Source organism: Schistocerca cancellata, chromosome 5 (assembly GCF_023864275.1).
Source record: "Schistocerca cancellata isolate TAMUIC-IGC-003103 chromosome 5, iqSchCanc2.1, whole genome shotgun sequence".
Taxonomy (NCBI): domain Eukaryota; kingdom Metazoa; phylum Arthropoda; class Insecta; order Orthoptera; family Acrididae; genus Schistocerca; species Schistocerca cancellata.
Genome location: NC_064630.1, coordinates 704,484,943 through 704,497,885, shown reverse-complemented (window position 1 = coordinate 704,497,885; position 12,943 = coordinate 704,484,943). Strand labels below are relative to the sequence as shown.

At 41.9% G+C, this 12,943-nt stretch overlaps 1 protein-coding gene across 1 annotated transcript in view; it reads left to right on the top strand.

The window, feature by feature from the left end:
- Positions 1 to 1,365: 1,365 nt before the first annotated feature.
- Positions 1,366 to 12,943, top strand: part of LOC126188772 (PC-esterase domain-containing protein 1A-like) — a 222,053-nt gene continuing 210,475 nt past the window's right edge. Inside the window, exons 1-2 of the mRNA XM_049930384.1 lie at positions 1,366 to 1,420; positions 1,505 to 1,584. Of these exons, the coding sequence (XP_049786341.1) occupies positions 1,366 to 1,420; positions 1,505 to 1,584 (135 nt within the window). The remainder of the gene's footprint in view (positions 1,421 to 1,504; positions 1,585 to 12,943) is intronic.

Below are 12,943 nucleotides of genomic sequence, written 5' to 3'. Positions count from 1 at the left end.
TCCCGACATTTTGTCTTGTAAATCAACACCAATAATGTTTTTTGCTGTTGCTCCTGGCTTCACAAAACCTGTTGCGTCGTATTTCGTCTTTTCTTTGAATAGTCTCGTCATTTTTCTGCCGTGACTGTCCGTTAAAAATAATACATTACTTTCGTCTTTGCACTGTTGTACGTTTTGATTGATAGTGTCTTTCTCATTACTTCGTGCAATAGATGCCCCATTATTATGTACAATAGAGGGCATGCTCAATATCGCACCTTTATTGTTTGCGTTAATGTTGAACTCAGAGCGTGTATCACCATTCTGATTACAAAGTTTGTTCAAAAGTTCATGTTCCCTTACCGATGTTAGGCCTAAATCCGCCTCTTCACTTGAAATTTGTTTTTAACAGCCCACTGCTTCGTGTTTTTACTCCCTGGTGATGCTTTCGTATTCACACCTCTGTTTTTATATGGTATATTTGTCCACTCGTTAGAGTTTTTTTGCGGAAGAGAACTGGCCGTTTGTTTGACTAATGACTCACTTATTTCTTTTCGAAGTTCTGACATCTCACTACTCAATACACTGACGATTTGCTGAAGGCTAGAAATACACTCATTTAACTTAATAATTTCGTCCTTACAATTCACACACACTGTACTTTTACCGATATTATTTTCGTTTTTCGCAGGAACACTACTCACTTGTACACACAACATCTCCGCCATCATTAACGCATCATTGATGACAGTGAAAACATGGTGTTGGATTGTCACAGATGTTGCAGCACTCGTGTGGTCTGGCAGCTGAAGGATAGGATGCCCCTTGTATGGACAAACTCTTTGAGTTTCAAACTCGACTACAGCATGCTGTTTCTCGTGGCCTGACGTAGTTATGTTACACACTGCCATGTTACATGCTACAATTCATAGCCCTCTTGTGGCAGAAGGCTGCTAGTTGTGTCAGTGAAGTGGGGAAGTTGACCAAGTAAAATGCATGAGGTGTAATACCTTAATCAATAGTGAGAAAAGAATGAAAAATTTGGAGGCCTTCCCTTTCTATATGCCCTCATATGTTGCATTTTCCTCGTTGGCAGTATTGCTTTACAGACACTGCTTTCTGCTGGTCTGTGATGTTTATTGGAGCTTCTTTCCTCTTCTCTGCTACAACAGGAAGCCATACATTATGTGAATCAGTTTGAGCAGAAGCAACAGTAACTACCACAGCTTGCTCATCACTGACACAAATGAATGAAAGTTGTGGTTTTAGCAAGTTACATAACAACTCAGCTTATTGTAACATTTGTAATTTGAAATGAATTTTCATGCCTTCAGAAGCTGTAATCCTAGATCTGATAACTACAATGAATAATACATAAGTATAAAAATGGTAAAGCATGTAGAAGCTAGATGTGAAGTATGTTCTGGGTTGACAACAAGATGTGGGTTATAGTATGATCGATTCTTTTGTTGCTATGAAATGATTAAAAATGTTTTGGAGTGCTAAAATAAATGTTTCATTTCAGATATGAGATCTTTGTACAAAGACTTAATTTGGCTGTTGGAAACCAACACACTGATTGAATCTCATCAACTTCGAACAAAGGTAATGCACAAAACTTCTCTAAATTGAATTATGAAGTAGACAACCTATTAAGAAATCAGTTATATTTTCGTATGTAGTCGGTCATGTAGACTCAATTAAATTATTTTTTGAAGTTAAAAGCTTTTAGCATTCCAATTTTGCTGACAGTATGTGAAAATTTATTTACAGTGGCAGCATGAGCTTAGTTTTATGATAAATGAAACTCAGTGTTACTGAGTGTATGTGATAGTTATACAGAGTACATGCACGACTGCAATGTAACTCAAGCAAAACTGTTTTCCTCTATGATTCCCTGCCCATCCTGAGTAATTTAGCAAGGTGTACAATTGTGTTGAAGTTGTAAAGGTCAGATTGGCAGGTGAAGCTGGCTCTGATGTCAGGATGCAGCGCTGTTCATCTCCCAGGACATGGCTGCAGTAGTGTGGTACAGATATTGGCTGGTGACCTGTGTTGGAAACATGGCTATTAGAATAAATCTGTTATCCATTAGAAATCACAGTGGTGGGGTTGGATCTGCAGCAGCTATAGGCCACCAGGAATATGATTAGTGTACACAATAGTGGCTGTCAGCATGGCTGATGATGATGGCATGCTTGCACTGGATGATGGATAGCAACAGCATATACGTGCCCAGGGTGACAAGCAGAGACAATGTGCCTATTTGGACAGTGGTGTCTGGGCACCTAGATGGCCCAGACTTGAACTGTAAGGCTTGTCAGCAGATAGTAGTCAGGCATCAGGTGTTCCAACAGTGCGAAAGTGCCAAGTCAGTAGCACACAGACTTAGTTTAGGCAGTGGCCTGCAGCTGATGACGGCAGCTTGTTGGTTCACCTCAGACTGTGAGTGGACATGGACTTCTTCTCATGACTAGCAGCAGTAGTCCAGTCAACAAAAGAAAATTAGCAGAAAAATTCAGGTAGTCACAAATTCTTACACAGTGGTAGGGGAGAATGTCATTCACAACATAGTGAAAATCCACTCCTCTGAAGTGTGAGGGTTGTGGTGGGGCTTGTTTAAAGGTCACTTTTTACATTTTTCTTGAATAATTAAAAAACCACAGCTTTTATCAAAAATGTTTCCCAGTACAAAATTAAACTACATTACATTTCCTACAAAAAAGTACTACTCATGTTTTCTCTAGAATTAATAGTTTCTGCATTGCAGTGATGGAAAAACTGTAAATTATTAAAAACAGTGTTTCAGTGGTATAAAATTAATGTTAAGTCTATCAAACTTAGAAATAACAGAAAATCTACTTTAGCTATTGTAAAATAACATCATATCTTGAATGGGAATGATTCAAAAATCGATAGTTGTATCATCATCATCAACATCATCATTTTGCTGATCAAGTAGCAGTGCACTATTTATACACATACAACTGCATGGATTGGAGCCACTTACCACATATTCATAGCATATTTGGTGATAATATGTCAGATGGAATGGAACTAATTATTATCAAGCCAAGGATAGTAATCTGTTGTAATGCATTGTTTCTCTGATGTTCAAATAAATAAAGTTCCATAACACCCAGGCAGCCTATTTCTGTGACAGAAGGAACTGATTTAAGCTCCTGGATCTCTTCAGGTGTTGGCAGAGCTGAGGCTGGGGTTATGCATTTGATGCTCCCCCACACCCCCCACCCCACCCCACCCCCACTCACCGCCCTCCCCACCCTCTGCCCTCCCCACCACCACCACCACCACCACCGCCACCACCACAACCTGTGGGAAGTATTCCAGATTTCATTAGTACAGACACTGAAATATCAACATTGTCAAATACATATTGATAAAATGTTCCACTTGAGGCAGGCACTTTGGTGTTGTAGACAGCTAATAGCGCCAGCTGTCACACTTTGTAATATGTATCACAGAATTCCAGATAAACAAGTTGTCTGATGAAATTTTTTGATCCAAACTTTGTGTGAATGAAGAGAGCAACAGCAGGTAGTAGAGGTGATATAAATGATCAAGGGTGAATGTCAGCAATGAGGGCATTTGATACAGATGTTAGCTTCTTTTCAGTTTTCTGTTTCGCCTTTCCTTCACTGAAATGCAGTCCATGAAGACATGGAGTGCCATTTCCTCACCCTCATTATGGAATTTGTTACAGTTTGGGAAAACAAAACTATCATTTGTCATTTACCCAATTTCTTCTAAGATTAAAGTGGCAGTGGTTTTACAATTCTTTTCCATTCTGCTTGTTCATCTTTGCAGTTCTAAGAATACCATGCATCATTCACATCTTTTTCACCTGAACTGTGAAAGTACACTGCAGATTTTCTGGTGTGGAGTGTATTGAAAACAATGCTGTCCGCATTCTTTTTTCTCAGTCTGTCCTTCACTGTCTTTATATGAGGTAATGTTCCCGAAACTTGCTCCAACAACTCGTCTAAGGTGAACTGGCAGTCATCATTCCCCTCTATGCAGTTGAATATTTCTTCCATTGATACAATAGTTCGTTCATCCTCAGAGGGTCCAATTGTTCTATATTTAGGTCCAAGAGCCTGTAAAAATCTTTTCATAACAGTCCTTGTGATTTCCAGCATCTGTAGCTTGTAGATCCCAAACAGAGCATATACGTCTTCAGATAGTGCCTCCCCATTCATCCATCCTCTCCTCTGCTTGAACTGTAATTGTATTATTGTAACTGAAGGATTGAATACTGTCAATCTTTTGCTGCCATTTTTGGGGTCTTCCTCCTGTTTATCAAAAAATTCATCATCAATAGATTCTGCACAAAACAGACAGCTAGTTTTAAAATCAAATTCCACTGCAGCTGAATGCAAACGTTTGACTTCAGCTGACATCAAAGGCTGTTCATCTACAACAGCCTCTCTTAGAAATCTTTCAATTGACTTACTTCTGGTGGACCATTTTCTGCAAGATGCATGGCCACCACCCTCTTTTTTTATTCCTGTAACTATCAGCTTTCCCACCCTTTCCCAAATAACTATCATTTGACAATACATGTATTCTTTCCATCAGCATTGCACGGGTTGCTGATAACATCACCCACACAGTTAGCCATTGTTTATTGGAACATATTTTATTTAAAAACTCTCTTAATTATTGCAAATAAGTACTCACTTAATAAACTTAAAATCACTCCATTATTTAAACATTAGCATAGAGAAGTTGTTTTGTCTACTCACACAACTGGACAGGAAATGCTGGGGAGGTATATTTGATTATTCTGTTTGTAAACTGAAGAGCGAGCAGTTCTCGTGATGGGGGAACTGACCTTTCCCAGAAGAAAGCCACAACAGTCCTGCAGGATGACTGACAATAAATTTCCCTGCCGGCAGTGCAAGGCAGAGTATCGAGATTTATGTAGAATCTTCTTGTATGTATATGAAACAACGTGTAGTTGTTTCATGTGACGTATTGGTGCAGAGAGACTCACTTGCTTCCTCTTCATTTTGCAAGCACAAACAAATGAGGGAAATAAGTGACCTCATGCTGGTGACATGCCTTCTCTCACAATTCTACCTTCTGCCAACACCACACCCCACTACCACCCCCTCCCACCCTCCTCCTTCCCACTGCCACCAGTCATATCCCCAGAACAAGGTGTATCCCTCAATATGGTCTCCAGCAGTGGGATCTACTTTTTGAAATAATAACTATACGGTGATGTAAGTTAAGGTGCATCCTTTCGACTTGAAGTTCCCTCGTTTGCGAATAACCGACGAAGAAATTTTCAGAATTTTGTGTGATGCTGTATACCTTTAAAAATAGTAACAGTTCATGGACTGGTTGTATTGTGTAACAGTTAAAGTATTGACCCCCGCGTTGAAAAGGTTTCCAATTCAAATCTCGCCAAGTTTTCTACAAGAAGTGTCTAGTAACCACAGTTTAGTCAACTATCAGCCACCTTTAGTGAATTAGCAGTCTAGTTAAAAGTCTCTACGGTAAATTGATTTCTTATGATGGATAGGATGTGTGACTGCTGTGTACGGATGCAGGAGGAGCTGGCCACTGTTCGCGAACAGCTGAACGTGTTGATGGCTGCGGTCAGCCGTCTTTCGGCTGCTGCCTCGTAGTGTAGCGGCAGTGGGGAGTCTGGTGCGTTGCATGGTACACCCCAGGTGTTACATGCTTCACCCACTGTCCCTGCTGTCGAGACATCTTCGCGGGTACCGGGCGCGGTTGGGCCACCCTCTCCCCAAGGGGAGTGGCGGGTTCAGCGGCGTTCGCGGCGCACGGAGTGGAGGGTCAATGTGGAGGCTGGCCATGTGGCATCGCCCGCTCTGCCTGTGAGTGGACATGTGGCCGCTCCTTCAACAAGGTCCAAGCAGGCACACGGGGGAAGGGGTTTATTAGTGATTGGGAGCTCCAACGTTAGGCAGGTGATGGAGCCCCTTAGGAAAATAGCGGAAAGGTCGGGGAAGGAGGCCAGTGTTCACTCTGTCTGCTTGCCGGGGGGGTCTCATCCGAGGTGTGGAGGAGGTCCTGCCGGCAGCGATAGAGAGCACTGGGTGCACCCAACTGCAAATTGTTGCGCATGTCGACACCAATGACTCCTGCTGTCTGGGTTCAGAGATCATCCTCAGTTCATACAGGTGAAGGCGAAAGCCTCGCTCGCGGGGTGGAATCTGAGGTAACTATTTGTAGTATCGTTCCCAGAACCGATCGCCATCCTCTGGTTTGGAGCCGAGTGGAAGGCATAAACCAGAGGCTCAGACAATTCTGCGGAGATCTGGGGTGCAAATTTCTCGACCTCCACTATCGGGTGGAGAAATGTAGGGTCCCCCTGAATAGGTCAGGTGTGCACTTCATGCAGGAAGCAGCTGCAAGGGTAGCGGAGTACGTGTGGAGTGCACATGTGGGTTTCTTAGGTTAGAGAATTCCCTCCCTAGGCCCAACAAGACACCTCCTGAGATGCGGCAAGGTAGGAGTAAGCAAAATGCAACAGGGAATAACAATATTAATCTGCTAATAGTTAACTGCAGGAGCGTCTATAGAAAGGTCCCAGAACTGCTCTCATTAATAAACGGTCACAATGCCCACATAGTACTAGGGTCAGAAAGTTGTCTGAAACCAGATGTAAACAGTAATGAAATTCTAACCTCAGATTGTAATGTATACTGCAGAGACAGGCTGGACAGTGAAGGGGGAGGCGTATTTATAGCGATAAGAAATGCAGTAGTATCGAAGGAAATTGACGGAGATCCGAAATGTGAAATAATTTGGGTGAAGGTCATGGTTAAAGCAGGCTCAGACATGGTAATTGGATGTCTCTATAGGCCCCCTGGCTCAGCAGCTGTTGTGTCTGAGCACCTGAAGGATAATTTGGAAAATATTTTGAGTAGATTTCCCCACCATGTTATAGTTCTGGGTGGAGATTTTAATTTGCCGGATATAGACTGGGAGACTTAAACGTTCATAACGGGTGGCAGGGACAAAGAACCCAGTGAAATTTTTTAAAGTGCTTTATCTGAAAACTACCTTGAGCAGTTAAACAGAGAACCGACTCGTGGCGATAACATACCAGACCTTCTGGTGACAAACAGACCCGAACTATTTGAAACAGTTAACGCAGAACAGGGAATCAGTGATCATAAAGCAGTTACTGCATCAATGATTTCAGCCGTAAATAGAAATATTAAAAAAGGTAGGAAGATTTTTCTGTTTAGCAAAAGTGACAAAAAACAGATTTCAGAGTGCCTGATGGCTCAATACAAAAGTTTTGTCTCCAGTACAGATAGTGTTGAGGATCAGTGGACAAAGTTCAAAACCATCGTACAATATGTGTTAGATGAGTATGTGCCAAGCAAGATCATAAGAGATGGAAAAGGGCCATTGTGATACAACAACTGAGTTAGAAAACTGCTGCGGAAGCAAAGGGAACTTCACAGCAAACATAAACATAGCCAAAGCCTTGCAGACACACAAAAATTACGCAAAGCAAAATGTAGTTTGAGGAGGGCCATGCGAGAGGCATTCAATGAATTTGAAAGTAAAGTTCTATGTACTGACTTGGCAGAAAATCCTAAGAAATTTTGGTCTTATGTCAAAGCGGTAGGTGGATCAAAACAAAATGTCCAGACACTCTGTGACCAAAATGGTACTGAAACAGAGGATGGCAGACTAAAGGCCGAAATACTAAATGTCTTTTTCCAAAGCTGTTTCACAGAGGAAGACTGCATTGTAGTTCCTTCTCTAGATTGTCGCACAGATGACAAAATGGTAGATATCGAAATAGACGACACAGGGGTAGAGAAACAATTAAAATTTCTCAAAAGAGGAAAGGCCGCTGGACTTGATGGGATACCAGTTCGATTTTACACAGAGTACGCAAAGGAACTTGCCTCCCTTCTTGCAGCGGTGTCCCGTAGGTCTCTAGAAGAGCGTAGCGTTCCAAAGGATTGGAAAAGGGCCCAGGTCATCCCCGTTTTCAAGAAGGGAAGTTGAACAGATGTGTAGAACTATAGACCTATATCTCTAACATCTATCAGGTGTAGATATTTGGAACACATATTATGTTTGAGTATAATGACTTTTCTGGAGACTAGAAATCTACTCTGTAGGAATCAGCATGGATTTCGAAAAAGACGATCGTGTGAAACCCAGCTTGCGCTATTCGTCCACGAGACTCAGAGGGCCATAGACACGGGTTCCCAGGTAGATGCCGTGTTTCTTGACTTCCGCAAGGCGTTCTACATCTACATCCATCTACATCCATACTCCGCAAGCCACCTGACAGTGTGTGGCGGAGGGTACCTTGAGTACCTCTATCGGTTCTCCCTTCTATTCCAGTCTCGTATTGTTCGTGGAAAGAAGGATTGTCGGTATGCCTCTGTGTGGGCTCTAATCTCTCTGATTTTATCCTCATGGTCTCTTCGCGAGATATACGTAGGAGAGAGCAATATACTGCTTGACTCTTCGGTGAAGGTATGTTCTCGAAACTTTGACAAAAGCCCGTACCGAGCTACTGAGCGTCTCTCCTGCAGAGTCTTCCACTGGAGTTTATCTATCATCTCCGTAACGCTTTCGCGATTACTAAATGACCCTGTAACGAAGCGTGCTGCTCTCCGTTGGATCTTCTCTATATCTTCTGTCAACCCTATCTGGTACGGATCCCACACTGCTGAGCAGTATTCAAGCAGTGGGCGAACAAGCGTACTGTAACCTACTTCCTTTGTTTTCGGATTGCATTTCCTTAGGATTCTTCCAATGAATCTCAGTCTGGCATCTGCTTTACCGACGATCAACATTATATGATCATTCCATTTTAAATCACTCCTAATGCATACTCCCAGATAATTTATGGTATTAACTGCTTCCAGTTGCTGACCTGCTATTTTGAAGCTAAATGATAAAGGATCTATCTTTCTGTGTATTCGCAGCACATTACACTTGTCTACATTGAGATTCAATTGCCATTCCCTGCACCATGCGTCAATTCGCTGCAGATCCCCCTGCATTTCAGTACAATTTTCCATTGTTACAACCTCTCGATACACCACAGCATCATCTGCAAAAAGCCTCAGTGAACTTCCGATGTCATCCACCAGGTCATTTATGTATATTGTGAATAGCAACAGTCCTATGACACTCCCCTGCGGCACACCTGAAATCACTCTTACTTCGGAAGACTTCTCTCCATTGAGAATAATATGCTGCGTCTTGTTATCTAGGAACTCCTAGATACAGTTCCCCGCAGTCGTTTAATAAACAAAGTAAGAGCATATGGACTATCAGACCAATTGTGTGACTGGATTGAAGAGTTCCTAGATAACAGAACACAGCATGTCATTCTCAATGGAGAGAAGTCTTCCGAAGTAAGATTGATTTCAGGTGTGCCGCAGGGGAGTGTCGTAGGACCGTTGCTATTCACAATATACATAAATGACCTTGTGGATGACATCGGAAGTTCACTGAGACTTTTTGCGGATGATGCTGTGGTATATCGAGAGGTTGTAACAAAACAAAATTGTACTGAAATGCAGGAGGATCTGCAATGAATTGACGCATGGTGCAGCGAATGGCAATTGAATCTCAATGTAGACAAGTGTAATGTGCTGCGAATACACAGAAAGAAAGATCCCTTATCATTTAGCTACAATATAGCAGGTCAGCAACTGGAAGCAGTTAACTCCATAAATTATCTGGGAGTACGCATTAGGAGTGATTTAAAATGGAATGATCATACTAAGTTGATCGTCGGTAAAGCAGATGTCAGACTGAGATTCGTTGGAAGAATCCTAAGGAAATGCAATCCAAAAGCCCTTTATTATGAGAAGAAAATAGATAATTCTAATAATAAAATAAAAACAATTTGGAGCATTGTAAAAAAAGATACAGGAAAAGATACAACACGCAAAGAAGATGTAAATAAAATCAGATATGAAGGTTCCCTAGTAGATAACCCCAAAACGGTGGCTGAGATTTTTAATAAACACTTCCTATCTGTAACTCAACAGATTGGTTGCAAGCTCAATGTTGATGAAGCTGTAACTCTTTGTCAAGCAGTATATTCAAACACAATTTCAGAAATGCACCTTAATCCTGTCACTGTAGAAGAAATTCAAAAAATCATCATGTCTCTAAAAAGTACGAACTCTGCAGGGGTTGATAATATATCTAGTAATTTATTGAAATATTCTTGTGTGTGGATAAGGGACATTCTCTGTCATATTTTCAATGTTTCCCTTCAGAAAGATGTTGTTCCCAGTAGACTTAAGTATGCCATTGTGAAGCCCCTGTACAGAAAGGGCGATAAAGCTGAACTAACTATCGACCTATCTCTTTGCTGACAGCTTTCTCCAAAATTCTAGAAAATCTAATACATTTAAGAATTACTGATCATCTCATGAAGAATGGAGTTCTCAGCAAGAGCCAATTTGGCTTTCAAAAGGGCCATTCAACAGAAGACGCAGTCTACGCACTTGCAAATGAAGTCCTAGAAACCCTTAATGAAAAAATGCTAGCACTCGGTGTCTTCTGTGATTTATCCAAAGCGTTTGACTGTGTTCATCACCAGATTCTCTTGCAAAAAGCAAAATTAGTAGGAAAATAAGTGGTGTTGCAGGCGATTGGCTACAGTCGCACTTGCAAGACAGAAAACAAAAAGTTGTCTTGAATAGCTCGGGTGGAGTAAGTGACACTTCCTCAGATTCTGAAAGGAGTTCCATTACATGTGGAGTGCCTCAGGGCTCAATTCTTGGGCCACTTTTATTCCTGATTTTTATAAATGATCTACCATCATGTACAAGCCTGCCGTGTAAATTTACATTATTTGCTGATGATACCACAATTTTTATGAGCAGTAGGACAGACAACAATCTTGAGGAACTCGTTAATCACATACTCTCATATGTGGTTAATTGGTTCAAGGTGAATGGTCTCTCATTAAATTCCAGTAAGATCAGATTTATTCAATTCTGTACAAAAATAGAAAAAGAGAGAGAGATAAGTGTGACATGTGGTAATCAACCAATAGTAAGAATGGAAACAACAAAATTTCTTGGAGTGCACATTGACAAGAAAATTAACTGGTCTTCACATATTATTGATCTCTGTAAGAGGCTTAGCTCTGCTACCTATGCTTTACGTGTTGTCACTACATGTGTTGAACCTAACACTGCAAAAGTGGCATACTGTGGCTATTTTCATTCTCTCATTGAGTGCGGAATTATTTTTTGGGGCAACCAGCCATTAGCAAGGAAAGTGTTCATTGCACAGAAGCAAGCTTTAAGAATTATATGTGGATTGCACCCAAGAGACTCGTGTAGAAATAGTTTTCGTAAACTTAAAATATACACAACTACATACCAATATATTTTTTCTCTCATGTGTTTTGTTTGTAAAAATATAGAGATATTTCAACCAAACAGTAATTATCATGAGCATAACACACACACGGGAAGAATGACATACACAGCGAGCTCAAAAATTTGAGCTTGGCACAAAAGGGTGTCCTCTACACTGGAGCAAAACTCTTCAATGCTCTTCCTCCCGAAATAAAGACAGACGTTCATAACAAGAGTAAGTTCAAGAAAGCACTAAAAATATTTCTGCTAGATAAAGCTTTTTACAGTCTAGATGAATTAATATTATATATCTAAAAAGAAAGATGATGAGACTTACCAAACAAAAGCGCTGGCAGGTCGATAGACACACAAACAAACACAAACATACACACAAAATTCAAGCTTTCGCAACCAACGGTTGCCTCATCAGGAAAGAGGGAAGGAGAGGGAAAGACGAAAGGATTTGGGTTTTAAGGGAGAGGGTAAGGAGTCATTCCAATCCCGGGAGCGGAAAGACTTACCTTAGGGGAAAAAAAGGACAGGTATCCACTCGCACACACACACATATCCATCCGCATATACCCAGACACAAGCAGACATTTGTAAAGGCAAAGAGTTTGGGCAGAGATGTCAGTCGAGGCGGAAGTAAGGAGGCAAAGATGATGTTGAAAGACAGGTGAGGTATGAGCGGCGGCAAATTGAAATTAGAAATTAGCGGAGATTGAGGCCTGGCGGATAGCAAGAAGAGAGGATATGCTGAAGGGCAAGTTCCCATCTCCGGAGTTCTGACAGGTTGGTGTTAGCGGGAAGTATCCAGATAACCCGGACGGTGTAACACTGTGCCAAGATGTGCTGGCCGTGCACCAAGGCATGTTTAGCCACAGGGTGATCCTCATTACCAACAAACACTGTCTGCCTGTGTCCATTCATGCGAATGGACAGTTTGTTGCTGGTCATTCCCACATAGAACGCTTCACAGTATAGGCAGGTCAGTTGGTAAATCACGTGGATGCTTTCACACGTGGCTCTGCCTTTGATCGTGTACACCTTCCGGGTTACAGGACTGGAGTAGGTGGTGGTGGGAGGGTGCATGGGACAGGTTTTACACCGGGGGTGGTTACAAGGGTAGGAGCCAGAGGGTAGGGAAGGTGGTTTGGGGATTTCATAGGGATGAACTAAGAGGTTACGAAGGTTAGGTGGATGGCGGAAAGACACTCTAAGTGGAGTGGGGAGGATTTCATGAAGGATGGATCTCATTTCAGGGCAGGATTTGAGGAAGTCATATCCCTGCTGGAGAGCCACATTCAGAGTCTGATCCAGTCCCGGAAAGTATCCTGTTACAAGTGGGGCACTTTTGGGGTTCTTCTGTGGGAGGTTCCGGGTTTGAGGAGATGAGGAAGTGGCTCTGGTTATTTGCTTCTGTACCAGGTCGGGAGGGTAGTTACGGGATGCAAAAGCTATTTTCAGTTTGTTGGTGTAATGGTTCAAGGATTCCGGACTGGAGCAGATTCGTTTGCCACGAAGACCTAGGCTGTAGGGAAGGGACCGTTTGATGTGGAATGGGTGGCAGCTGTCATAATGGAGGTACTGTTGCT